The sequence below is a fragment of the Camellia sinensis genome, chromosome 1, assembly GCF_055761805.1.
Source record: "Camellia sinensis isolate YWXY chromosome 1, ASM5576180v1, whole genome shotgun sequence".
Lineage (NCBI taxonomy): Eukaryota > Viridiplantae > Streptophyta > Magnoliopsida > Ericales > Theaceae > Camellia > Camellia sinensis.
Window position 1 is genome coordinate 172,479,110 of NC_138961.1, and position 26,649 is coordinate 172,505,758.

At 34.6% G+C, this 26,649-nt stretch overlaps 1 protein-coding gene across 1 annotated transcript in view; it reads left to right on the top strand.

Annotated features, from left to right (window-relative positions):
* Window positions 1-994: 994 nt before the first annotated feature.
* The window catches only part of LOC114272406 (ABC transporter D family member 1), a 42,697-nt gene continuing 17,042 nt past the window's right edge, over window positions 995-26,649 (top strand). The window contains exons 1-20 of the mRNA XM_028214093.2: window positions 995-1,432; window positions 4,640-4,774; window positions 8,780-9,062; window positions 9,241-9,465; window positions 10,312-10,509; window positions 11,583-12,037; window positions 14,002-14,137; window positions 14,217-14,295; window positions 18,847-19,085; window positions 19,211-19,515; window positions 19,611-19,725; window positions 19,876-20,034; window positions 21,732-21,831; window positions 21,957-22,065; window positions 22,735-22,825; window positions 23,076-23,200; window positions 23,316-23,465; window positions 23,561-23,633; window positions 23,955-24,135; window positions 24,470-24,628. Coding sequence (XP_028069894.2) covers window positions 4,713-4,774; window positions 8,780-9,062; window positions 9,241-9,465; window positions 10,312-10,509; window positions 11,583-12,037; window positions 14,002-14,137; window positions 14,217-14,295; window positions 18,847-19,085; window positions 19,211-19,515; window positions 19,611-19,725; window positions 19,876-20,034; window positions 21,732-21,831; window positions 21,957-22,065; window positions 22,735-22,825; window positions 23,076-23,200; window positions 23,316-23,465; window positions 23,561-23,633; window positions 23,955-24,135; window positions 24,470-24,628 — 3,244 coding nt within the window. The 5' untranslated portion in view covers window positions 995-1,432; window positions 4,640-4,712. The remainder of the gene's footprint in view (window positions 1,433-4,639; window positions 4,775-8,779; window positions 9,063-9,240; window positions 9,466-10,311; window positions 10,510-11,582; window positions 12,038-14,001; window positions 14,138-14,216; window positions 14,296-18,846; window positions 19,086-19,210; window positions 19,516-19,610; window positions 19,726-19,875; window positions 20,035-21,731; window positions 21,832-21,956; window positions 22,066-22,734; window positions 22,826-23,075; window positions 23,201-23,315; window positions 23,466-23,560; window positions 23,634-23,954; window positions 24,136-24,469; window positions 24,629-26,649) is intronic.

Genomic DNA, 26,649 nt, shown 5'->3' on the forward strand with positions numbered 1-26,649 from the left:
AGCTTCATAATTTTATGACAATTCAATTACGTTTATAATTTTATATTGTTCTACGGTTTGAATATCATTTCACAAAAATGTTAGGAGTAGAATAAGACTATTACACGATATATCTCTCATCTTTATTAATAACAATAAGAAGAATGTATATCATTTTGTTTAGAAAATAAGGACAAAGTTGTGTTTTTTTACAATTAGAGCCATGGATGTAATATATATATATTTTTATTGTTGTACAAAACATAACTAAGATAAATGTTATAAATAAATGAATTTTTTATTTAATTTTCTTGTCATTTGACACAAAATAATTGAATTCATGTGTACTTATTAATATAGATTTCACTATATAGAATAGTGAAAAAAAATCTTGCTTTTCTTTGTTAAAAAAATTATTTATATATTATATTACTTTTTAAATAATTTGCATCAGAAGTGGCACCAATTAATAACTAATTTGTGAAAAATAAGAAACTTAGAATGGATTATGAAGTAAATAGTAATAGTGTTATACAAACAAAATTTCTATACAAAAGTTTTGTAGAGAATGACACGGTTGTTTGTGATCTTTTATTTCTAATCAAAATTTCATAATTAAAAGCATATTATTATCACATCATTTTTATATATTTTATGCAAAGAAATGATATACAAGTCTGCTTTCTACACTCATTTTATAGACCCAATAATGTATAAGTAATATGATTGGTTGATGATTAGAAAGAATATAAGAGAGAGTGTTACATTTAATATCATAATTGATTATCACATCATTAAATTTGAAAATTAAATATAATTTTTAATATTAAATAACAATTCGCTTTTTAGGTATACAAATTCTATTTGTAAATCAGTTTTCAAAATGATAATATTAATGAACATAGCAACACTTTATAGGGCCCTTCATTAAATTAGAGAAAATAAAAAACTTAAATTGGACTGCGAAGTAAATAAGACAATAATATTAATGAACATGGCAACACTTTGTAGGGTCATGCATCTACACATTTACAATTATTTTTATATTTTATTTTTATAATTTTGCTTTCCCAAACAACACCTAACACACCTTATTATAGTGAGTGAGAACAGATACTCCTATGATATATTCAAAAAAGATTTAAACAAAACAAAAAAAAAAAGAAAAAAAAGGGAAGAAAGAAAGAAAGAAGAGAGTGTAGTGATAGAAGGCCTCTCAACCGAGTGAGGCTACGGCGAGTTTCAACTCGCGAAAACGATCGGAAAACAAATCCCCGATCGTTTTTGAAAGCCACCAATCAAGAGCAACAACCTATATGCAGAGAATCCGATAAAGGCGTGTTTGGTTGTATGAAACTCAAAAATACAAGCATCAATATTGAAGAAATATGCAGTGTTGCCAACTTCTATGTGTGATGATGGAGCACATTTAGCATCCTTGGAAGCTCTAAAGGTAAGCGTTTAACTCCATTTTCTTTCATGGTACATATACTCTTTTGGGATTGTTTCTGTTTGGTAGTGTTTTTGTTTTCGTTTTCTGTTTTCATGGTTACTCTTTTGGGGTTGTTTTAGATTGGCATCAATAGTTCTTCTACTTGCATAGAATAGGACACAATTCTCTTTTGTGGATGTGAGATCCACTCAAATGAAAAGGTTATATCCAGTTTTGTAATTGATTTCGAAAAAGTTTGACTGATTTTCAAATACATGCTTTGTTTTTTGTTTTTTTTTTTCATTCATGGGTTAGGAAGAGGAGAGCTCAGTTTAAGTTCTCCTGCTGAGTTCAAGAAATTCGATTTTTTTTTTTTTAAATTAAAATTACGGTTCAGTTTTTAAGTTCATTTAGGTATCGTTTGGAAAGAGCTCATTTGGGTTCTTTTGGTCCTTTGAGTCACAGAAGACAGAATAGATTATTTGAATCATAACAGACAAAATATCACATCTAACCCAAAATTATCACACACTTTTTTCACAAAAAAAGTCAAAAAAATCAAAAAACTAAAAAGTCTTTTTCAAACCAAGCTTTTGAGTCCAGGGTCAAATAACTAAAAAAGTCAAAAAATTAAAAAACCAACCCTATTGGATCTCGGAGTTGCCAACCCTATTGTAGTAAATTATAGACACAAGAGAGGACAAAAATGACATATAAATTAATAAAATTTATACTGTTTTTGTTAACTGATGCATCTGTCAAAAATTTGTAGTAAAATTAATTTTATTAATTTTAATTGAATTACTCACTCAGGAGTGAAGGTTGAGAAAGAGTGATGATTTTTAATGCGAATCCCTTTGTTGAGGGATGGAGAGAGAAAGCTTCCAGCTCAGGCGTGTTTTGGGAACGAGTTAAAAATAAAATAAAATAAAAAAAGAGTTTTTTTAGTTTTTTAGCTTTTTTTACACTAAAAAAAAAAAAAAAAAAGTTACAAAAAAGCCAACTTTTTAAAAAAAAGTTAAAAAGTGAATTTTTTATCAATTTTCTAAAAAATGGTGATGATTAATTAGTGATGGCAGCAAATCGATGGCAGCAATTAGGGTGTTCACGGGTCAATAATGGTTGACTGATTGCCCAACCAAAAGGTGTTGGTTCGGCTGACGGGTCAAGCGTAAACCCGAGCTGAGCCGACCGTAAACACACACTGCTACCATAGCAACTAGTTAGTGGTTACAATTTTTGCTAGTATTATGAAGGTGCAGACAAGTTGAATCTCACACTCACTATGAGAGAGAGAGAGGAGAGAGAGGAGAGAGAGATTCATTAATATATTTCTTTTGATTTTTTTTTGTTTTCTTGTTTGGATTATGGATTGGTGATGCTGGGGCCAAGTGGTCATGGTGTAGTTATGGTGGTGGTGCTAGTTTTTGGGTGGTGCATGGGTGGATTTGTGATGTTTTTAATTACATGGGTCCTATTAGTATATCATAATAATAAAGACAAAGACCCTAGGGATTTTGTTATTGCAATTTTTTACTTGTTAGCAAAATTTCAATTTTATCCCTTTGATCACACAAAATTTCAATAATAAAGTTATGCTAATTAAGTTATTGCAATTTGATCACACAAAGAGGCCATTAGAATTTACCCACCAAAATGTAAACATGCTAAGCTCTGAATTTGTTTCTTGATGGAAAAATGATAATGAGTCCTCTTGTTACACTAGTGTTTGTAAGTGTGATCAATTTTTTTATTTTATTTTATTTTTTTTGAGCAGAATAAGTGTGATCAAATTTGAATACAAATTTTTGATGGTACATAATTGGCTTATTTGGTGCAATTTCTTATAAGTTAATAATTGATAATTAAAAATTAAAAATTGAAAGCATCTCTTCCTTTATTTTTGAAATTTTTTTTTTTATCTTATTTAAATTATTTCTATCTTATAAAATATAAACAAAAAAATAAAAAATAAAATTAAGAAGTCACCTAAACTACAAATATTGATATAAATATATAAAAAAATGAAATCATTAAACTAATGCACGATGACTTGTCTGTACAGACACGTGTGAAACTTAATTAGCATAACTTTATTATTGCTCATGTTAAGTTCTTTGTCATTTCATCATTGTTTGGGAATAGGTTATTTTAATAATTTTTTAATTTTTAGTAAAGATATGAGATAAAAAAAATTAGTATATTTGAAATAATTTTTTAATTTTTTATAAAAAGATATGCAAAAAGTAGAGATAAAATAAAATTTTTAATTTTTTTTGTATAATTTATTAACTTTTTAACTTTTTTAATGATTTTTTAACTTTTAAACTAAAAAATAATATTCCCAATCGAGATCTCCTGACCTTAACCTATATACAGAATGCTACCTGGAATGCAAATGTGACTTATAAGTGCATGTAAAAACAAATTTGCTTATATAATTTTTTTAAATAAAAAAAAAAATACAAAGAAGTGCACCAAATGTAGTGTGTCAAGTTACTAACAACGCACCCATTAAGATCGGCAATCAACCCATTGTAACCTGCACATATAATTGGGTTTAGTAATGTTATATGATTACAACCCATATAATAAATACGCAGGTTTTGAATGATAAATCCACTCTAAATTATTTCAATTAATCAAACATAAGATCAGTGTTTTACCAAAGGGTGCATGATGGTGCATATAAAATTCCTTTTCCTTTTTTAATGATTGACTTAAAATCAACTCATCAACTTCAAAATAATCCAACAAAAACGATAATAAGACTTGAACCCAGAGCCTCTTGAAATAAGAACTAAGCCATGTTTCCAATTTTTTTGTTCTTTTTTTTTTATTTTATTTAAATTAATGGTGATCTAATATGGCATTATAACTGGTTCTTGAATGTGTGACTAAAGTTTTTTGCTAGTATCTATTCTCTTTGTCGCTTATCTATCTCTTAAATTTTTTTGCATACAATCGACTATATACGTAAGAAAATGTTAAAACTTATCTCACATCGTTTCTATTAAACTAGTCAACCTTAATTCATATAATTTAAAGACTCTTTCATAAAATGCTAATTAATTTATTAGATGAGTCAAATAGTATGACAGAGGGATTTCACATTGTTGGTTGTATTTTTCTTTATTCCTACTTTTGACTGTTTATGGTGAAAAACATGTTCAGTTCCTGTTCTTGAACTCAAATTGTCTTTCTTGTGTGTTTTTTTTTTTTGCAAAGAAATTGAAGAGAGAGAAGGCAATCCCAGTAAGTGAAATCTGTTGGGTAGGGAAACCCAAGTCCACCTGCAGCCATGCATTCACTTCAGCTGTTGCAGTTAACAGAGCGTGGTCGTACCCTATTGGCTTCCAGGAGGTACCCTCTACTCACACGTCCACTCTTTCTTCTTATGCTTACATATAATCCTTCAGGCACAATTAGCGCACACAGCCGAAAAAAAAAAAAGAAAAAAGTTTGACAATTGTAACAAAATAAAATTTGAGTTTTTAATTTTATCAATTTAAATTATTAGTCTATTTTCATTGACTAAAATCGACGAAAAACCAGTATCTTAGTCATTAAACTCAATGTAAGTATATATAAAATGTCTAAAATATCTATTTTCATGAGTTTAATAACTAAATAATTATTTTTCTATTGGTTTTACTTAATAGAAATAGGTAAATATTTTAGATTTAAATGAACAAAATTAAAAGCATATGGTTTATTTTGTTAAAATAGTTTTCTGTTTTACAACTCTTTCCATCATTATTATTATAGGAAACATTGATATCCTATTCATTTATATTTTTAAATTATTTAAGATACATAATCTTACGTGGATTAATATAATTATAACTTCAAAATTAATTTCATAATTTAACCACATGCTCTGAATTTTAAGTGACAATGGGTAACCTTTGTAGGGATTTCTTTCCTCCCCAAATGAAGGCAAGTTTAGTATGGTTTTATGTGAATTATATTGGGTGTAATGATGCATTGGCCGGCAGTGACACCATTCAACGATGGATATAGTGTCACCGCTATATTTAATATTTATTAATTCTATATATTTTCAAAAAAATATATTTTGGAGGTACTTTGATTTGGACTGGGCCGTTTATTTGTTCCATAGAATTTGGGCTTTAGTGTTTCGATCTAAATGGGCCCTAAAGAATTGGGTAACAGACTAATTGGGCTGCGCGAACCTCTTCGGCTCTTGTCGGGTAATCTCGTTCTTCGTTCACACTCTATTGTTGTCCACGCGCTTCTTCCCACACGCCGCCATGACTGTTGGTGGCTATGCACCGGTTGCAGTGTTTCCGGCCTCTTTTTGTCGGTGTGTGCTCTGGCTGTTCTTTCTCCTCGTCATTTCTCTTCAATATCCAGGAGAAACTCCGAATTCAAAAAAGGTTTTTCCTAATCATGGCGAGTTGTCTGGTTTTTCAAATACCCCCCTCTCTATATATATAGACTATCGGTCTGTACAAGCGATGTGTGAGTAATTCAAAAATATATTATAAGAATAATGACTAAAAAAAATAATTGTCTTGCATAAGAGAATCTCCAACATTTTTTTTTCATCAAATTTATATAAAAGCTATCGCGCACGGAAAATCTTAAATTTTTATCAGAGTACCGATTGATTAGGAGGATGACTGGACGAATATTTGGCCAGTTGACCGGTTTGGTATAAATTGACCACAACTTATAGGATAATTTTGTAAAAAAAAGTTTGTCAGGAGGACGTCTGACTCAATGGTTACCTACAAATTTGATGAAATGCTCTAAACATTCTCAATTTGATGAAAAGTTTAAGATATTTTCAATTTGATATTGATTTGATGTTATGATTGTAATACCATAATTGAATTTTTTTTATCAAATTTAAATTTGGTGAAAGGAAAAAAAAAAGGAATCGTGGAGACGTTCTAAATAGTAATAACATTCATTATTAAACCCATGTCATGCGTTGGAGGCCCATCCTCCTCTTTGCATAATTTATTTTTACCGAGCGTTCACTATATTATAGGGTAGTTTGGCTTGTTTTAAATAAGTGGACCTTTTGACTTTTTATAAAAAAAAAAAATTGTAGAAAAGTAGAGAAAGTAAGTAGAAAAGTAAAGAGAAAATATTGATAGATGTTGATTGATGTGACCCAAATAAATATATGTATGCAAAAAAAGTATATTTTTTTAGTGCATGTCAAATACCTACTATATAGAAGAAGACAATTGTTGGATTATGGTTCATAAATGTGATCCAAATTGTAAAAGATAGAACAAGGGATATTAGATTGGCTCTTGTATTGAACTTAGTGGATTGTATCAAAAGGGATGGTGTAGATTTACCCTCTGTTTGGGAGCCTTAAAAGTAACCGAAATGATTACATACGAGAAACGGAGAGATGCAAAATTACCCGACCCGATTATAGTTGGCCCAATTCGGTTTTAATAAAAAAGGTTTTGACAAGCCTTGATAAGTTGGGGGGAAGGTTAAGTTTTATTATTAAAATAGTTAAGTTTAAAATTAATAATTCGCTTTTGAAATCCAGAAAAGCTTGACCCATATATTTTCACTCTTTATTTGGATAAATTGAAAAGAGAAGAGAAAATTTCTATCTTATTTGGTCAAACTAGAAAATAAATTGTTTTATGTTAAATTATCAAATTAAAATTAACTTTTTATTGATGTCAATAAATTTTATTTTATTTTTTTAATTTCTTTTATATCTAAAGGTACAGTTTTAGAATTATGAAAAATAGTTTTTTTTTTGTTGTTGATTTCTCTACTCTCCCAATCTCTTACTTTTTGAGAGATTCAAAATGAGGATTAAAAAAAATTGGATTTTCTGTATTTCTTCCCATTTTACCCTATTTCTCTCCTGTTTGCTAATTCAAACAAATTCAAACAGCTGATATAAACCAAGGGAAATGTTTTTTTTTTCTTTCTTTGTCTTCTTCTTCTCCTCAAACCACCCAATCCAAGCGGGGTGTTAAGTTGGAAGGGAATAAGCTGCCCATGCTATATGTGATACATACTCAACTCAGAGCATCTCCAGTGGATAGATAAAAGGCTGGTATAGCTATTTTTTAGCATGAAAATCACTTTTTTGAACTCCAATGGTTAGGCAAAGGACCTTCTATATTTGACCAATTGTTGTACTTTGTGTCAAACTAGCCATGGCTAAACTTGCTAGCACAAAAACATTGTCCAGATTTACTGTTCATCTTCCCATCTTTCTCTCTTTAAAAACTTGCATAAAATCCAAAATCATCAAATAGTTCAAAAAATTTCAGAAATAAATTCACAAATCAACTATAAAATCCATGAAAAAGAAGATTGAAGATTCAGAAAATAAAAACAGTAAAAAAGAATAATAATAATAATGAGAAAAATATGATTTACTTGAATCTAACTCATCAAGAAATAAATAATAATGGGTGGGAGATTGGTAGTTGAAATTGGGAAATTAAATGGTGGAAAAATTGGTTGAGGCAAAACATAGCTATTTGACCATTGGTAAAATATAATTGTTATACTGTTCATAGTTAACAAGTAGCTTAAGCTTGCAAGGAAGGGTTCTCACGCCAAGCCTTTATTAATCAGTATGGGATTGTAATACTGACCCAATGGTAGCCTTTCCCTCATGGAGACTTCATTAAGATGTCAGTATTAACATAATCCAGGTAGCCCTCTCTGCGGCTCGAATCACAAAACCATAGCCCATTTGATTTCATACTCGCATAGCCACAAAACTGCAGCTCATTAATGATACAAACTCTTTGGTAGAACTCATTCTTGAAAACTGGTTTGCAAGAGGAGGGTGTCCAAGAAGTTTATATTTTTGTTATCCGATGTGAGATCGCAACACTACGCTAGCACTTTGTATCAATGGCTTCAAAGAAAGGATTGTGTTTCTACTAAAAGAAATAATATTTTAAAGAATAGAGAGTTGGCTCCTTTGATTGTTTTTTTCTTTTCCTTTTTCTTTTTTTTATTAATAAAAGTTGGCTTTTGAATAATATTTCCTTGTTTTTGGAAAGGCTGGTAAAACTTGATGAAATTTACCTAAAATAGTATAAAAAAAAAAAATTTTAAAATATAAAAAATTTGCTTGTCAAGAATTGAGATAGGACAAGGTAACTCTGACTCGGAATTGTTTTGATTTAGGATGGATCTCTGAATCAACTATAAATTCATGGCTTTGAAACCATGCTTTTTTCTTTTTTCCATTTTTTTTTTCCGGAGCAACTTGAAACCATTGATCACTCCTTTTCTTACTATGCAATTGCGTGATCAATTTATTTTTTATTCTTGTGTACATCTTTACTCTTTTCTGTCTGCAGTGGACCTATGATATTGCTATCTTGTATACAGGAAAAGTGTTGCGCTTGCTAGTGGAGGCGTCATAGTTGCTGGTGGGGTGGCTGCATACATTCGATCACGATATTCCTGTAAGAAGCCTGAATCTATTGCTCACTGCAATGGGCTTAGTGATCATAAAGAACAATCAAACAAGATAGTCAAAAATGAGAAAGTTTCAAATGCAAGCAAGCCCCCAAAAAAGGAAGGACCACCACTTAAGCTTGTAGCTGCAATTCTTCTATCTCATATGAGCCTAAGGGGTGCAAGGGACCTTATGGCTTTATTGATCATAGCGGTAAAGCCTTTTCTTTTGAGCAATCTTGAAGTTCAAGGTTTAGTTACATATGCTATGTTCTGTTTGGCCACATTGCATCATCAGCTTATCTGTTTGATATGCTTGAAATTTGATTCTCCTCACATGGATCGAGATGTTGTGCTTACTTTTGTGTATGCTTTCTCTGTACTCTCTGCAGGTGTTGCGAACCGTTTCAGGCCATAGATTAGCAAAAGTGCAAGGAAACCTATTTCATGCTGCTTATCTTCGAGACAAACAGGGCTTCCTTCGTCTTATTATTGAAAATCTTCTGTTGGGATTCCTTCAGTCAACCTTATTTTCTACAACTAAGTATATTAAGGGAAGCTTAAGTCTGCAGTTCAGAAAAATATTAACAACGCTTCTCCACGCACCGTATTTTGAGGTAGTTATCTTCCCCATTTTTTTTGGCAGACTACTGTATGAATCTTTGTTTCTGTATTTTATTTTATTTTATCTAGTTTTGATTAAGTTAAATATCTTTTCTTATCCCTCTGCATGGCGATGACTACATGCATCGCATTTTCATTCTGTCAGAATCATGGGCTTATGCAGTTGTCTCTTCTTGGCTGTTATTCATGTTTCAGTTCTAAGTTCTTGGCCTGTACTGTATGATTTTCAGAACCTTATGACTATTAGAAGGGCTACAATAACGTACACCTTTGCAAAATTGTTTCTAATATATAATCAATCTAGAATGAGATCCCTTTACAAACTCTTGAACTTATCTTTGTCTTCCTCACAGCTTACCCATAACATTAATAGTTAGCCCATAAATTTATCAAAAGGTTTTCTTAACATTTTTTTGGATTTTCCCTGTAATTTAAAAAGGGTATGGCTTCACGAAAAGCCCCAAAAGAGATTCATGAAACTGATCTCAAATAGCTGGGAGCAAGGTTTGTGAGTTTCCTGAATTGAATATTTTATCTGGGTCATCTTGGTGGGCACATACTGTACCTGCGTGATGATCCATAATTTAATTTTTTTTAAATATGTCTAGGTAAAATTTATTTAAATTTTAATCTTTTTGTTATACAGCAATAGCACATTTTACGTAGTAAACAAAAATTTTAATTGGATCTCCATTGTTTTTGGGAGCCTGTTGCCTACATTATGGTTCACCTGATTACTGTTTTAATTGATATACTGTCCTGTAAAGCATCATCTGATTTTGTGCAAAATTTACTTTGTGATTCCTTGGTTGTTTATTACTTCTTTGTGTGGGTTTCAGAATATGGCATACTACAAACTATCATATGTTGATGGTCGGATACGTAATCCTGAACAACGAATTGCAAGTGATGTACCAAGGTTCTGCACAGAGTTGAGTGAATTCTTACAGGAGAATGTGATGGCAGCTTTTGATGGTGTACTCTATACATGGAGCCTATGTTCATATGCAAGCCCAAAATATATTGTTTGGATGTTGGTAAACCCCTTATTTAGACTGCTTTAAACTTTGACATTTTTCTCCTGTGGTTGGGGGAGTAGCATGGACACTTCTAAAAAGGTGCATGGACATTTTTCTCCCGTTGTATCCGACATTGACACAACATGACACGACACTTGTTGGACACTTCCCAATACTTAGACAGACAAGAAACATATTACAAGTTTGAATATCCAATGATAAAACAAAAACAATGTAAATTTATACCTACTCTCCTCCTTTAGACTTTAAAAATTATTATCTTTGAGTTAAAATATTCATATACATTACTTATAATAATTATTTATCCTTATATATGACATAAAAAATATAAATATTATATATTTTACACTTGTCTCTCACGTGTCGTGTCGTACATTTTTTTTGAAAATTTCTATCTCGGCGTATCCGTATTGTGTCACATGTACATGTCCGTGCTTCTTAGGGGGAGGGGTTATTTTTAGATGCGTTTGTACTGCTACTGTCCAGTGCTATTTTCCATTTAATGCCGAACTTTTGACCTTATCATGATATGTTTGTTTGGGCTTTTTTGAGCCAATATATTGCTTCTGGCTTTTGAAAAGCTATTTTGGACTGTTTGGTTAAACTTATTTCAAACAGTTTCTAATTTTAACAGCTTATTTTAAGTCAAAAAAGCTGATTCTGAGAAGCTGCTCACCCCTTGGCTTTGATTATCAGCTTCTGCTGTGGACATATTAATTTACAGTTATACTCTTAGATTTTTTTTTATTTTTTATTTTTTTAAAAATATAAAAAAGACCCAAATGGACTATAGAATATTATTATTATTTTTTATGAGAAATGTAGACAAGTAGTGAATAACAAAAATAAATATTTATTTAAAAAGTTACTTCACAGCTTATTTAACAAACACTACTCAGTAACTTAAATCTATAATCCAACAACTACACTAAACAGATTAACAACTTCTGATTAAAGTCATAATCTATAATCTGTTAAGGTATAATCTATAATCTGTTTTAACAGTTACACCAAATGGCGCCATTGTAGCTTGTACTTTGTCTTCTAAACATGTAATTTTTATTCTCCAGGCCTATATATTTGGAACAGGGGGCTTGGCAAGAAGGATTTCTCCTTCCTTTGGGATGCTAATGTCTAAAGAACAACAATTGGCAGGGGAGTATCGGCAGCTTCACTCACGGTTGAGGACTCATGCAGAGAGCATAGCAATTTATGGTGGTGAAAATAGAGAAGAATCTCACATTCAGCAGAAGTTTAAAGCTCTTATTCAGCACATGGGAGTTGTGCTTCATCACAATTGGTGGTTTGGCATTGCCCAAGATTTAATATTTAGGTGTCTTGGTGCGATTGTTGCTGGTACCCTGATGATTGAGCCCTTCTTTCTTGGCAAGCTGAGACCTGGATCTTCAGCCTTAGGACGAGCAGAGACACTGAGCAACTTAAAATATCATTCTAGTGTCATAATAGCACTATTTACATCGCTGGGGATTCTTTTTGGTAATCCAATGAAGATTGATCGACTGAGGTATTGCTTGATTAATTACTTTTTTTTTGCATTGTACGGTGAAGCAAGGCATATACCGAAATAGTTTTCACTTCATAATTTCCTAGAACATTTTAGGATGGCAATTACCTAAAATGGTTGCTTCATCATTTCATTTGCATAAAAAAATAAAATAAAAATAAAAATAGGAAAGAAAATTTTTTGGAGCTTTGGTGTGTACTTTTTGAACTTCTAGTTTATTTATTGTTCAGAAATTTGCCCCTTTTCCTGTTCACTTTGTGAAGTTCGGTTGAATGAGCTTTCAACCTGTTGGATATGTCCTAGTTTTTTCCTGTTCTCTTTTGTGTTAGTGAGAATGGTAGTTTTGTAATCTTCAATAAATGAGACTAAGAGAGAGAATCATAAGGAAATAATCTACTCGCTCTATTTCGTCTCCTGTATTAATATTTTTTTTCATTTTGTTCAACTTAGTGTTAGAACGATTGATACCCAAATTTGAGCATAGCCTTGGTAAATCTCTCAAATTAGGCTCTAGGAGACTATTTCAAACCATATAATGACTTCTTAAGCTTGCAAACCTTTCCACTATTAATGGCAAGCGGGAACCCTAGGGGAATCCATATATACCTAGTACACGGTCTTGTGTAGAACTCAACCCCAAAAGCTTGCTATTGAGACGAGGGTGCCCTCACGCTTATATGCTTAACATTATTTTAGTACGTAGGCAATGTGGGGCTTCGCTTCACGAATTTTAGATGGCTTGATATGCATTGTTGGGTCCATTTCCTAACAGCTTAGGTTTTTGGGAAAATTGGTAACTTAGTATGGTATCAGAGCTCAGGTTGGGAGATGTCTTGGGTTTAAGTCTCTTCGTTGGCATTTCGTATTCTTTCCCGTTTGGTTTCTTCTGCTTTGTTTGGTTCTTTGCTTCTCCTTCTATTTGGTTCTATGTTTGTCTCTCCACGTGCAAGAGGGGGTTGCACGTGAAGGAGAGTTTTAGATAGCTTGATATGCATCGTTGGGCTCATTTCCTAATAACTTAGGTTTTGGGAAAAATTGGTGACTTAACAATACCTCCTCTTTCAAGTCACCAAGAAGAAAAACATTTTTTATATCAAGCTATTGAAGAAGCCAATCCAAGTTAGCTAACAAGGAAGAATGACACTAATGGAATTTGTCTTTGCTACAACAGCAAAGGTCTCATGATAATCAAGTCCGTAGGTCTGAGTGAATCCATTGGCCACCAACTTGGCCATGTATCTCTCAATAGAACCATCTGCCTTTTGCTTACAACACCTACCTACACCCATCTGGTTTCTTCCCTTAAAGTAATTTTACCAACTCCTAAGTATTATTTTACTCGAGATCATTCATTTTTTCACACGTTGCCTTTTTTTTCACTTGGGATCCTTGAGTGCTTTCTGAACATTCTGTTGAATAGACACAAAAGATATAATGGCACGATTAGAAGGTGAGAGATGATTCAAGGACACAAAATTAAAAAAAGGGAATTCCGTACTCAATCTAATACTTTTACGAAGAACAATAGGAAGACGACGATCAAAATTAAAATTGGAAACAGGGATAGAAATAAGAACAGAACTAGGGTTACCTGAGTCAAAGAGATCTGATTGGCAAGGGAGTGGGAGAGAGGCAGTTGTATTCTTCTGTCTTCTCAAATAGACCTTCAATTCTCTTAGAGACTCATGATCATGTTTGTGTTCCTTCTCCACATAAGTCTCCTATGTAGACTGACTTAGGTGGCAAGAACAAACTATGAAGATGCTGCATAACATGTGGATGCTGTTGTATATGTTAGATTCTAATTATTTTGCTGCAGCAATCTGTTGTGACATATTGCAGTTACTAACTTTCTGTTGTGTTTTAGAGCCCTGAGAACACAGTGGAAAGCAATATGTTAAATTTGTAATATCTTTCTATAGCTGGCTTTCTGGTCATTCTTAACTTGAGATAATACTTTGCAGGGGTTATGCGGGTCGAATTCTTGAACTCATGACCATATCAAAAGAGCTAAGTGTCAATGATGCATCTTCACTACAAGGGAAAGGCAGTGGGAATTGTGTTACTGAAGCTAATTACATTGAGTTCGATGGCGTGAAGGTAGTTGGAAAATCGTTGGACTCTGATTTCAGATAGTTTGTGGTTTCCATGTTCTTTTATTAACTGTAGCATCATGCAGGTTGTTACCCCAACTGGTAATGTTTTGGTGGAAGATTTGACTCTGAAGGTTGAATCAGGATCTAATTTATTGGTTACAGGTAACCTATTACTCCTTAAGCTTTTAACCACTCTTTCTCTCTGTCTCCCCTTCTGGTTGACTTTTGTTTCCATGAACAGAACATTAATACTTACCAAAAAGAAAAAGAAAACCGAAGGAGGACATTTCTTTCAAGGCTCCAAAATATTAATTTGTTACTTCAAACTGCTAGTGCAGAAAGTGAACAAGCCAGTACAATCTGTATATTTTATGTGTTGAGGTCCATGTGCCATAATGTGCTAACTAACAATTACCTATGTTTTGAAGTTTCTTCAGTGTCTTCGTTTAATTAGAAGGAAGATTATGTTGCACACTTTATGCTGTATGGACTCAGCTGACCGTGAGTATGTGACAGGCATGGATATGTGTCTAGGATCAGATTAGTATAGTCCACGTATTAGACTTGGGAAAATTGTTTATTATAGCTTCCTCATATATATATATATATATAGAAGAATGCTAGAGACCCATAATTTAAACCTCAAGTTCACTTACAATGACATAGCAAGAGAATTGGGCCTTCCATGGTTAAGTTTGTAACAAATCAAAAGTTGACACATGACCTGCCATGTCATTGTGGGTAAAATTAGGAGAGGCTTTTTAGGAGTCTCAATCTCTTTCCTCTCTCTCTCTCTCTCTCCATGTATATATATATAATATTATGGCCAAAAGAATTTTTTAACGTAGGGGCTCCACTCTTAATACTACACTTTGAAAAGTCAATGTTAAGAAGCAATGTACTCAGGACATCATGGAAGTTCCATTAAATCATTCACTCATGACCATCTGTTGTGTTAGTGTCACGACCCAAACCCGGCCTTATGGGTTTAGCACCGTAACCGGCCAGTAATCCGAGATTACCGAAGGCCTGCAGAACAGTAATACAGTAAAACAGAGTACAGGGCCCGGCGGAAGCCAATACAGTAATTAAATAATGTCCATTGAGCTGTGACAGTCTACATGCCAAAAAGATTTTTCATGCATTCATACATACAACCCTACAGTCCCGTACAGTCTATACAAAATTTACAGTCACATAGTACAGGGACCTAATCCCTTGATAACAGTACTGTTAGGTTTTATTCTTGGCAATCCCGTTTGACAAAACTCCTTTCAGTTGTATTTATTTTCGCACTTTTATTTCAGTGAGGCTATGAGTTTATTAGATGCGAATCCAAACCCGAATCGAACCATGCAGAGAAGTTTGTGATGTTAATACTTTCAAGATTGCCACTTCGCTGATTATTACGGGGGTCGAGCTGCCCGGTCAGCTCGCGGCCGAAGCAAAATGCAAAATTGCATTCAAAATTGCATGTCCGTCGTTGCTCGCTCGAGCCAAGGAATTCTCGCTCGAGCTAAGGCTTTCTCGCTCGAGCCAAGGAGTTCTCGCTCGAGCCAAGGATTGCGTCCATACAAAAACCTGAAAGAGTGTATTCCTCGCTCGAGCCAAGGATCCGTCGCTCGAGCCAAGGCACTAGTAGAAATCATGAAAAATACACTACTCGCTCGAGCCAGAAAAGCTTCGCTCGAGCGAGCCTCAGAATCCGGATTTCTCAAGGAGTTTGTTTTCTTCCCAATCTAGGATTACTTTTGGTTCTCTATAAATACTTGGTTTTCTCCCAAAACTAAGTAATTGATTGAAGTCCTCCAGATCTTCTTTTTGGTTCTTAAGGTTTATATCTGGGGATATTTTGGTTTTTTTTTTTTTCTTTGATGTTTTTTATTGAGTCTTCAACTCATGATTTAAAGAGAGTACATCAAAGGTTTGTTTGTTATACACAAAAGAGAGAGTTATTCTTCAGTTGTGGATTCTGAAGAATTCGAGCCTGAAGCTTTGGTGGAATCCGGAGTGGCTCATCAGAAAGACAATTCCGTGGTGAAGATGGGGTTGGAAGAGGCATATAGAGGTTGGTTCAATTAGGCGTGGATTCGCTAGGTAATTGAGAGTATACCTGTGTAATTCCTTTAAATCTTCTTAGTGGATTGTTTTGTGGCTGTTGCCCGTGGTTTTTTGATCACAGTTGGAGGTGTCCAATTGTGGTTTTTTCCACGTAAAATCGTTGTGTCTCTTTGTCTTGATTGTTTGATTGGGATTGTTATATTCTGCTTAAAATTGATACATAATCACAAATCAACATGTAGGGGATTTCTAGATTTTTCAAGTACAATAGCAGCTGACAGTCTATACAGTAAACCAAACAGTAAGACAGACGGGGGTAAACAAAACAACCCAAAGCCATCGCAGTAGGCTCGGAACCTCGCAGTGAGGCGCGAAGGCTGGCTTGACAAAACTGGAGTAACCCTGACGCCTCTAGCCGCGGTCTGGTGCCTGTACACCTACATATATATATGAGCAGTGAGCTAAAGCCCAGTGAATAACATAATGCGTAAAGAGGTTAAGAATGAATGTCCTTACAGTATGAAAACAGTTCATTTAAACAGTATTTCAGTAGTTCATTTAAACAGTATTTCAGTAGTTCAGTCAGCATAACAGTACAGTAAGCAGTAGGTCTTAAAAGACCGAACAGTAGTGATGGCCATCAGTCAGTAAACAGTAGTGGTTCCAACAAGGGAACCGACAGAGAATTCTGTCTCTGTAACAGTAAACAGTAGGTGCCAAGGATGCCACAATACAGTTCAGAATATAGGACATATATTCATTCAGTTAACAGTAATCAGTTCAGAAAACAGGACAGTTCAGTTGTTCAGAAGATAATCATTTGTGAACATATCTTTACACAATCGTTACTCACAGAGTTCGGGCTACAGTATGCTAGAGCGTGCCTCTCCAGTCGCCAACCCTACACAGTTAACAGATTGAACACACTAAGCTACACAGTTGGGAAAGATAGTAACTTAACCCCTAATGTCTCGGTGTGTTCTACATCTATGCCCTCAATGAGATGCCTTAAACTAGGCCTAAGAATGCCTCAGATGGGATGAGGATGTCAAGATGTACTCAAAAAGCAGTTTCAGAATTTTCAGAAAAACAGAGTTCCGCTCGAGCGCAGGTTTCCCCGCTCGAGCAGTCATGCAACAAAGGTACACGCTCGAGCGTCACTTTCCCGCTCGAGCGTACTGTAAAAGTACTGGATGGGTGAAATCTCCGCTCGACGCCCGCTCGAGCTTGAGACACAATCCTCCGCTCGAGCGCCCAATCCTCCGCTCGAGCGGACTGTAAAACAGTGCAGAGATACTGGATGCTCGGATTCTACGCTCGAGCGCCACTTTCCCCGCTCGAGCGGAAGTGCAAAATCTGGGAATTCCAGATTGCACCTCCAAGCCAAAAACCAAGTTTAAATGCATCAAAACCGATCCTCTTGGGCTGAATTTCTAGAAAACATTTGTAAGCATACAGAAGGACATGGTTCAAAGCTCAATTTTAAGAAATCAAAGCCCAAGGGTGTTTAATTCAAATCCAATTTCAAACCATTTTCAAGAACAATATGAACATGCAAACATGCATAAATTTAAATCATTTTGAAGTTCTAATTTGATGCTCTAAGGAGCCAATTAATCCAAAAACAAGTTGAAAACATGGACCATTACAAAATTATGGACATGCATGTACCATTTTACCATGAATTCAACTCAAAACTCAACAATTCAAACATGCAAGCATGAAATGAGCTCTATATCAACATGTATGAACTAAACCAAGACTTAACTCTACAATTGAAGCATGAATCATGCAAGAATCAATTCTATGACAACAGCAAGAAGATGAATGTCCTACCTTAGTCTTGTATTCAAGGTTTGGGAGCTCAAAGTAGCAATCTACACTTCAATTACCAAGCAATTCAAGATGAAATCCAAATTCTCTCACTCTCTCCCTCTCATGGTCGGCTATACACTCAAGAGAAAAGGCTGAGCAAATGTTTTGGTTATGTGTAATGAGCTCAAAGATGTATAGGTAGTGGCCACTCACCATGGCAAAATGGTAAATAAGTGCAACCTTACATTAAGTCAATATTTAATCTAATTTAATCATACCTAAGCAGTTTTCAGATAAATATACCGTAAAATCACATAAATTATGATGATCATAAAACCTCAATCACTTCCGGATTCGGCCGCCGATAAGGCCTTCCATTAACGGTTTAAACATAAAACACAAACAGATCAAATAATCAATCCACAGATAGAATGCAAATTAACATATATACTCAGTCAATTCAGTTCCGGTTTTCAGTCAGTCAGTTCAGTACTTTAAGCAGATTATTATCAGTTCAGTTATCAGTCATAATCAGTTCAGTTTAACGGTAATCAGTGTTTATCGGTAAGCAGTGGTGAGGGTTATTCCAGTTAGCTTAGAAAGAAATGAGTTGAAAATCAGTTCAAGCCTTTATTTGCCTTTTCATTTTATCTCTCTATCATTTGTTGTTTATGAATATTATTATTTTTTTCTTCTGGTAATAGTTTCCTATCACTTAAGTACTATCAAAGATAAAACAATGCAAGCTAAGCTTTAAAGTTTGCTTCATTATGGGCATGAGTTTCTTAAACTACATAAGTTTGTAAATTTGAACTTATGTTGCATTCTCTACTGAAGGTCCGAATGGTAGCGGCAAAAGCTCACTTTTTCGAGTTTTGGGAGGGCTTTGGCCACTCATGTCTGGCCATCTTGTGAAACCTGGAGTTGGTTCTGATCTAAATAAGGAGATTTTCTATGTGCCACAACGGCCATATACGGTTGTGGGAACACTTCGCGACCAGTTAATCTATCCTCTTACTGCTGATGAAGAGGTTGAACCACTGACACATGATGAACTGGTTGATCTGTTGAAATATGTAAGAGTTTCATCATATTCATTTTTTTCTTTCTGTTGAAGGTGTTTCAGTCATCTCGTGGCTCTACTGAAATCTTAAAGATTTGCTGTGGTATAATTTTGGTTGAAATTTTGTCTTTTTACTAGGTTGACCTTGAGTATTTGTTAGATCGTTACCCACTTGAAAAGGAGATAAACTGGGGTGATGAACTATCATTGGGCGAGCAACAAAGATTGGGAATGGCCAGACTCTTCTACCATAAGCCCAAATTTGCTATTCTTGATGAATGCACCAGTGCTGTAACAAGTGACATGGAAGAACGTTTCTGTGCAAGGGTTCAAGCCATGGGAATGTCTTGCATCACCATATCACATCGTCCAGCACTAGTTGCATTTCATGATGTGGTTTTGTCCTTAGATGGTGAAGGAGGCTGGAAAGTTCAGTACAAGAGGTTGGGCTTTTGAGTTGGCAAAGAAAAATTGTCCATGTGTGGATTCATGGTTTTGACTGCAGATATTTATTAATACATTTTCTTGATATTATCAGGGAAGATTCTGCAGTTCGTAGTACTGAATCTGGCTTTGATGCTATGGAACTTTCTGAGACAGATCGCCAAAGTGATGCAATGGCAGTTCAACGTGCGTTTGCCATGACAAAAATGGTATGCCAGTAAAATAATCGGTGCAGAGTACTCAAGCTTGCTTTGTTGTCATTGAACTTCCATTTGACTTAACTTTGCATGATGATCAACTTTGCATTTTATTTTACCTAATGTTGCATTTTAAAACCTTGTTGGTGGTCTCATATCCAGGATTCTTTATCATCAAATGCAAAGTCACAATCATATATTTCAGAGCTAACAGCAGCATCTCCCCCCATGAGTCATGGTGCTCCATTGCCTATAATTCCACAGCTCCAAAGTGCTTCTAGGCCACTGATATCGAGAGTTGCGGCCATGTTTAAAATACTGGTGAGTTTCTTTAGTTGGGAAACATTTTTCTGCTATCTCTATCTCTCTAAGTGTGTTATGCAACATAAAACCAAAATGATTCAACCTTCATATGGCTAATAGTCAGCTTTCTTGCTGTGATAAGAATGACTATGACTCGAAATTGAGCATTTTGTTAACACTGGTGATGATCAACTGATAGTTATTGATATGGGTACTTGGCCTTGTCTTTTGAAAGCTTCCACATTTCTTTTGTGCAGAAAGAGCTATTATGTATATATTTTTCTTTCAGTGTATATTTAAGTTATGTTCTCTAGAGGAGGGCTTCCTTTTTAGTTACATATTCATAAATTTTTTTTTTGGTGGATAGGTCGTTATTTTATTTCTTATACCTGGCTTATGAATTCAAAACTCAAACCACACACTCAAAACACAAACAAGCTTGAAAATTAGGAGATGACAAAAAGAATGTAATTTTTTGTAACCTAGGTTTGACGAATACCAACAAAATTTCGAGAGAATTTTATAAAATAGTTGTAAGGCCAATGATATTTGAAGGGACAAAATGTTAGACAACTAAACAACAAGTTCATAAAATAAGTGTATCTAAAATGACAGTGCTTAGACGGATATGTAGGAAAGCGAGAATTAGAGATGAATTTATTCATCAAATGGTAGGAATAGCACCAATAGAAGATAATTTGAGAGAGAACAAACTATAAGATGTGTAAGTTGTGTTCAATGAAGACCTATAAGAGTAATGATCAAATAACTGATTAGGACACAAGGATTAGTTTGGTAAGTTGGAGCGATGAACCCAAATGACATCCTTAGCCCTTTTGGATGTGTTCTTGTGATTTTTACTTGACCCGTGTTTAGTTGTTATTTTATGCCCATAATCTTCTTAAAAGTGCTTTTTTACATACTCCTAGTGAATCAAAGGCTGAAATGTTATGTTCCTAGTGAATCACTAGCAAACATGGGTGCAAAATGGAATTTACATATTCTTCCGGACAAAGTTATTTCCACTGAAGCATGCTCAAAAGTGGTTGAAAATATTGTAAATGGTTGAAATATTTTATCTGACTTTACAGCAATCACAAAAGAGTAATAAAAGGTAGTTTCCGTTTTATTTGAAAAATTGGGGTGGGGCTAGAGGGGAACTGAGAGCTTCAAATGTAACAATGCAAAAAAATAAATAAATAAAAATAGAAAAATTCTGATTTTCCCAAGAATAGTAGATTAGGAGACAAATTAGCGGAAAATGTGGCTGTTGTATCCAAGGTTTCTAATTGTTTTATGCAGATTGTTAAGTCACTTGTAATCTGTGTCAAAAAAAAATTTCATAAATACTACAGCCCATGCCTATCATGTCACAGTATTGTACTTGGGTACTAAATTTATTTGGGAAAATCACCTTTAGAATCATGTCCTAGCCAAATATTGTTTGTCATAATGCTGTTGACTTGCACTTGTGCTTCCTTGTGAATCCTACTGCAATGCCCTCTGTAGTGGATGGTTATGTGTAGGCCTCAAACATATTCAATTAATCTTGGCTTAACTTTACTCATTATTAGAGTTCACTTCATTTTTTCCAAGCATTTCCAAATATTTTCCTTATTTCCACTTCCTTTGGGATTCAAAATGTTTACATTAATGAGCTGAATGAAACAGCGTTCCAGAATGGAATTTTGATACTTGTTTATGGCTTTTTTTAGGTACCCACAATGTTTGATAAACAGGGAGCACAGATCCTTTCAGTTGCAATACTAATTGGCTTGACTTCTTTGTTGGGAAATACTGCTGGCTTTTTACAAGGTATTTTTTTCTTTAACCTCCTTACACCCCCAACCCCCCATGCATGGGGGTGCCCCCCAAACAGCACCTCGTGCATTTGAAAATCTGAGACATCACATATCATTTAAATGAATTGATTTCCTCAGCGAAGACTACAAAGTTTGTTTTGGAGCAAGATACAACATCCTACATTCGGTATTTTGGTGCTGCTATGGTTCTGAACTTTGCATCTTCCTTCATGTCACCTTCTTTGAGGTAATCTACAAAGGATCAGTAGAATTTTACTTGGTCTGCAATCACAAAACTGCAAGCAAAATAATTGCTTGATACCCATAAAAAATGAAATTGGAACATTCTGTTCCATGAAAGGTCCTACACTCTTTAAGACTTTTTGCAAAGTAGAACTCCGTATATTGCTGGACTATGAACGGGCTTGGGCTCGTTCTGCTTGTGTGCTTCTTGCGTTGCATCAACTTCTTGTATATTAGCATGCATTTGCATATAGCTTGGATTGGATGCCTTCCAGCTGAAGCTTTTGGGTACATGACCTCAGCATGAGTATATTCATATGCAAGCTATGCTCGGATGAGATGTTTTTTTTAAGAAAAATTTCATGGCCCATGATTTGTAAGCTTCCAAGTGAAGATTTGATAACATGATGCCGGCATTGATGTTTTGATATAATTATGCTATGGATTGAAATCTGAATGGCATTGTTCAGTCATGTTTGGCATCTTTAATGAGCAACTTTTTTTTTCTTCTTGGGAATGGATTTAGTACTTGTTAGTCACGTAACAAACTGTTAAATTTGTTTTTGATGTCAAAGCTGAAGAAGCTTCTTAATTTTTTTGTTTTAGTTATACATTTTGGACTTGGTCGCTAAGTGTTTTGTCTGATAATTACTTTGGTGTTTCTTGTTCGCAGGCACTTGACTTCCAAGCTTGCCCTTGAATGGAGGATTCGTTTGACTCAACATTTGTTGAAGCACTACTTCAGGAAAGATGCATATTACAAGGTAATTAAACAGGATCTTGGAATCCAATTAATTCTACAAATTTGTCTTAATTTAGACTAAGAGTTGGTTACATCTCTTTATTTGGCAGGCTTTTCATCCTTTTGATTATCTGCTGTTACTAAACTTAACATTCTTTATCTTCTTTCCAAATATAAGAACATTATTGTCCTTTCTAAAAATTTGTCTGTTTATTACTTGAGGCACAGATGTTAAGATGTTCCAAATTAATTTCAAATTCATCTTTTTGTAGGTCTTCAACATGTCAGATACAAACGTTGATGCAGATCAGAGAATTACTCAAGATGTGGAGAAGTTAACTACTGACTTGTCAACGCTGGTTGCCGGAATGGTAAAGCCATCTGTTGACATGATATGGTGAGTGTGTGTGGAAATTTTTGTTGTTCATAATAGAATAGCTTATTTGCTGAAAATGCATGTTATCTCTTGATCCCTTCACCAACTATCTTAAGAAATGCTGCAAATCCTTTAGGTTTACCTGGAGAATGAAGGAGTTGACTGGTCGGAGGGGGGTTTCTATATTATATGCTTATATGATACTCGGACTGGGTTTTCTAAAGAACTTTACTCCAGATTTTGGTGGCCTGGCAAGTCGAGAACAGCAGCTTGAAGGAACCTTTAGGTCATTTTTTGCTTGGTTACTGGTATTTGTATTGCTGCTTTAGAACTAGCTTTCTGTAATGGTCTACCTGACTTATTATATGATGAATTCGTTAGGTACATGCACGAGAGACTGCGTACCCATGCAGAATCCGTTGCTTTCTTTGGAGGTGGTGCTCGAGAAAAAGCGGTAAGTTTCTTGGATTTCACTACATTCCATATGCTCCAAATTTGAGCCTTCAATGATATTTCAAATTGTTGCTTTTTATTTTTTTATTTTTTATCTTCACTAGAGTTTTTGAATGCCTTAATTTATGCTTCCAAAAAAACAAGGACATGACTAATGTTTTTAACATTAACAAAGAAAATTGGTTTCGGAATATACTATGGAACTCAAATGCCATTAAAGTATTTTTCTTCTTGTAGAGTTTATTAATGTGCAATGTGATCCACTGCATCGTAATATAATTTCAGTCTGAAATTTTCTAGTGATGCTCATTGTAATAAGCAGATGGTTGAATCAAGATTGCGGGACCTTCTTGATCACTCAAAATTGCATAATAAGAAGAAGTGGCTGTTTGGTGTACTGGATGACTTTATCAGTAGGCACCTCCCGCAAAGCGTTGCTTCAAGTTTTAGCTTGTTATTTGCTATGGAATACATGGGAGACCAATCCTTGACTTCCACTCAAGGTGACTTTTGTTAGATAGATCTTGCTGAACCGTGACAACATTGTCTTCTTTGGTTTTGTTTTCAGAATATGTATTCTAAAAGCACTAAAAACTAATTTGGTAAAAAAATAATGAAAATTTCAAAAACATTCATCATTTTCTTGTTATTTTCTCTCCTTTTTTTTTTTTTTTTTTTTTTTTTGTAAAAAACTAGTTTTGCAAAATTCAAAAACTCTTTTTAGTGTTTATTTTCACCCAAACTAGTTAGTATTTTTCAAAAATTAGATTCTGAAAACGAAACCAAAACAGATTGAATTGTTCCTTACCAAAATGAAGGTTCCCTTTTTATTTTCAGGTGAGCTGGCTGATGGATTGCGTTATGTAACATCTATCGTAAGTTCTAGCTTTGCCAGTTTTGGAGAAATGCTTCAACTAAATAAGACATACGTGGAGCTTTCTGGAGGTATAAATCGCGTTTTTGAGCTGGAGGAGCTTTTGGATGCTGCTCAATCTGGTGGGTCTTTTTCTCTGTTGCCCCCGAAAGCTTTATCCTGAACTCTTTATTATTTTAACATGCATCTTTTCTCCAAAAAACTAACTTGTTCTAAATTTTTTATTTAGTTATCTCTTAGATTATCTTTTTTAATTTCCATATATTTTTTAGAGCTTGTAATCAATTTATATTGCCTGTAAGTAAAATTTCTCCTTACACCAGGGTTCTTTTTTGGACAAAGGTCCAATATCTGATTGCTACCATGGCCATCCCATGTTCATGGCATGCAAGAAAATCTTCTTTAGAAAAATATTAGGGAGGCCTTGGTTTTCAATATCAATGAACAATATTGCAAATTTTCACTGCATCAATTTAATGTTGATAATTAAGGAAAATTCTGTGAATTTGCCCTCGTAGAGCTGAATGAAGAGGAAGGTTGAGTCATGGACTCCAGTTAGTTTACAATTTAAGGTTCTAATCAATAAGTGGGTTGAAAAGAATGAAAAGAATTATTTGGCTTACCTATGAATGAGGTAGAACCTTGTATTTATAATAAAACAATATTACAAAATAGGAAATGAACAAAATAGGAAACAAACAAAATAGGAAATGAAGATAAAAAAGGTACTAAATTTGTGATTGACACAATCACAGATTTTATGCACACTACCGTAACCGTAATTATAATATCACTATTTCCTAATTCCAACACTCCCTTTCAAGCTGGTGTGAAGATATTCAATAAACGCAGTTTGCCGATAGACGATTGGAGTAATGTTGGGCCTACAGACTTGGTGAACATATCTACTAACTGCTGAGAAGAAGAGACAAAGAATGGTCTCACAATACCAATCCGAACCTTCTCTCAAATGAAATGTATATCAACCTCTATATGCTTAGTACGCTCATGTAGGGCAGAATCAGAAGACAACATAATAGCAGACTTGTTGTCACTAAATAAAGAAGAAAGAGCAGTCTCCTTAAATCCTAACTCTGCAAAAATAGAACGCAACCATAGAATTTCACAAGTGCCTTGTGTCATAGTCCTATACTCAGCTTTTGCAGAAGACCTAGAACCAACTGCTTGCTTCTTACTTTTACATGATATAAGATGATCACCATAGAAAGTACAGAAGTCAGAAGTAGAACTCCTATCCGTTCTAGATTCTGCATAGTTAGCATTAGTAAAACAGGAGAGTCTAGATTGAGGATTAGCTGTGAAGAACAATCCCAAGCTAGGAGAGGTCTTCAAAAGATGTGATGAACCGCATCACGATGTTCTGTACGAGGTGCATGCACGAATTGGCTAACCACACTAACTGCAAATGTCAAGTCAGGTCTAGTATTGATCAGATAGATAAGACGCCCACCAAGACGTTGATACATACCTGGATCCTCTAGTAATTCGCCGGACTCTGATGTGAGCTTGACATCGGGATCCATAGGAGTGGAAGCAGGTTTACACCCCATCATATTAGTATCCTTAAGTAAAGTCAAGAGTATACTTCCTTTAAGATAAGGAAATCCCTTGCTGTGAGCGAGCCACCTCAATCCCCAGAAAATACTTGAGATTCCCTAAATCCTTAATATCAAAAGTGTGTCCCAAATTTCGTTTTACTTGATCAATGCCTATAGTCATTACCAGTGAGCATGATATCATCCACATACATCAACAAGGCTATACACTGCTCTGCAGAATTACGACAAATGAAGCAAGTATGGTCTGAATGGCATTGAACAAAGTCCATGGAGAGGATGACTGAGCTAAAATGACCAAACCAAGCTCGTGGAGACTGCTTTAAGCCCTACAAAGACTTGTACAGTCGACATACTTGTCTCGAATACTCCCCCACAGCTCGAAAACCAGGAGGAGGGCCCATATAAATCGTCTCAAGAAGATCCCCATGCAAAAAGACATTCTCGACATCAAGCTGATAAAGGGGCCAAGAATGGGATGCTGCAAGAGAGATGAGTAGACGAACAGAGGTAAGCTTGGCAACCGGTGTAAAGATAGCACCAAAATCCTTGCCGGGAACTTGAGT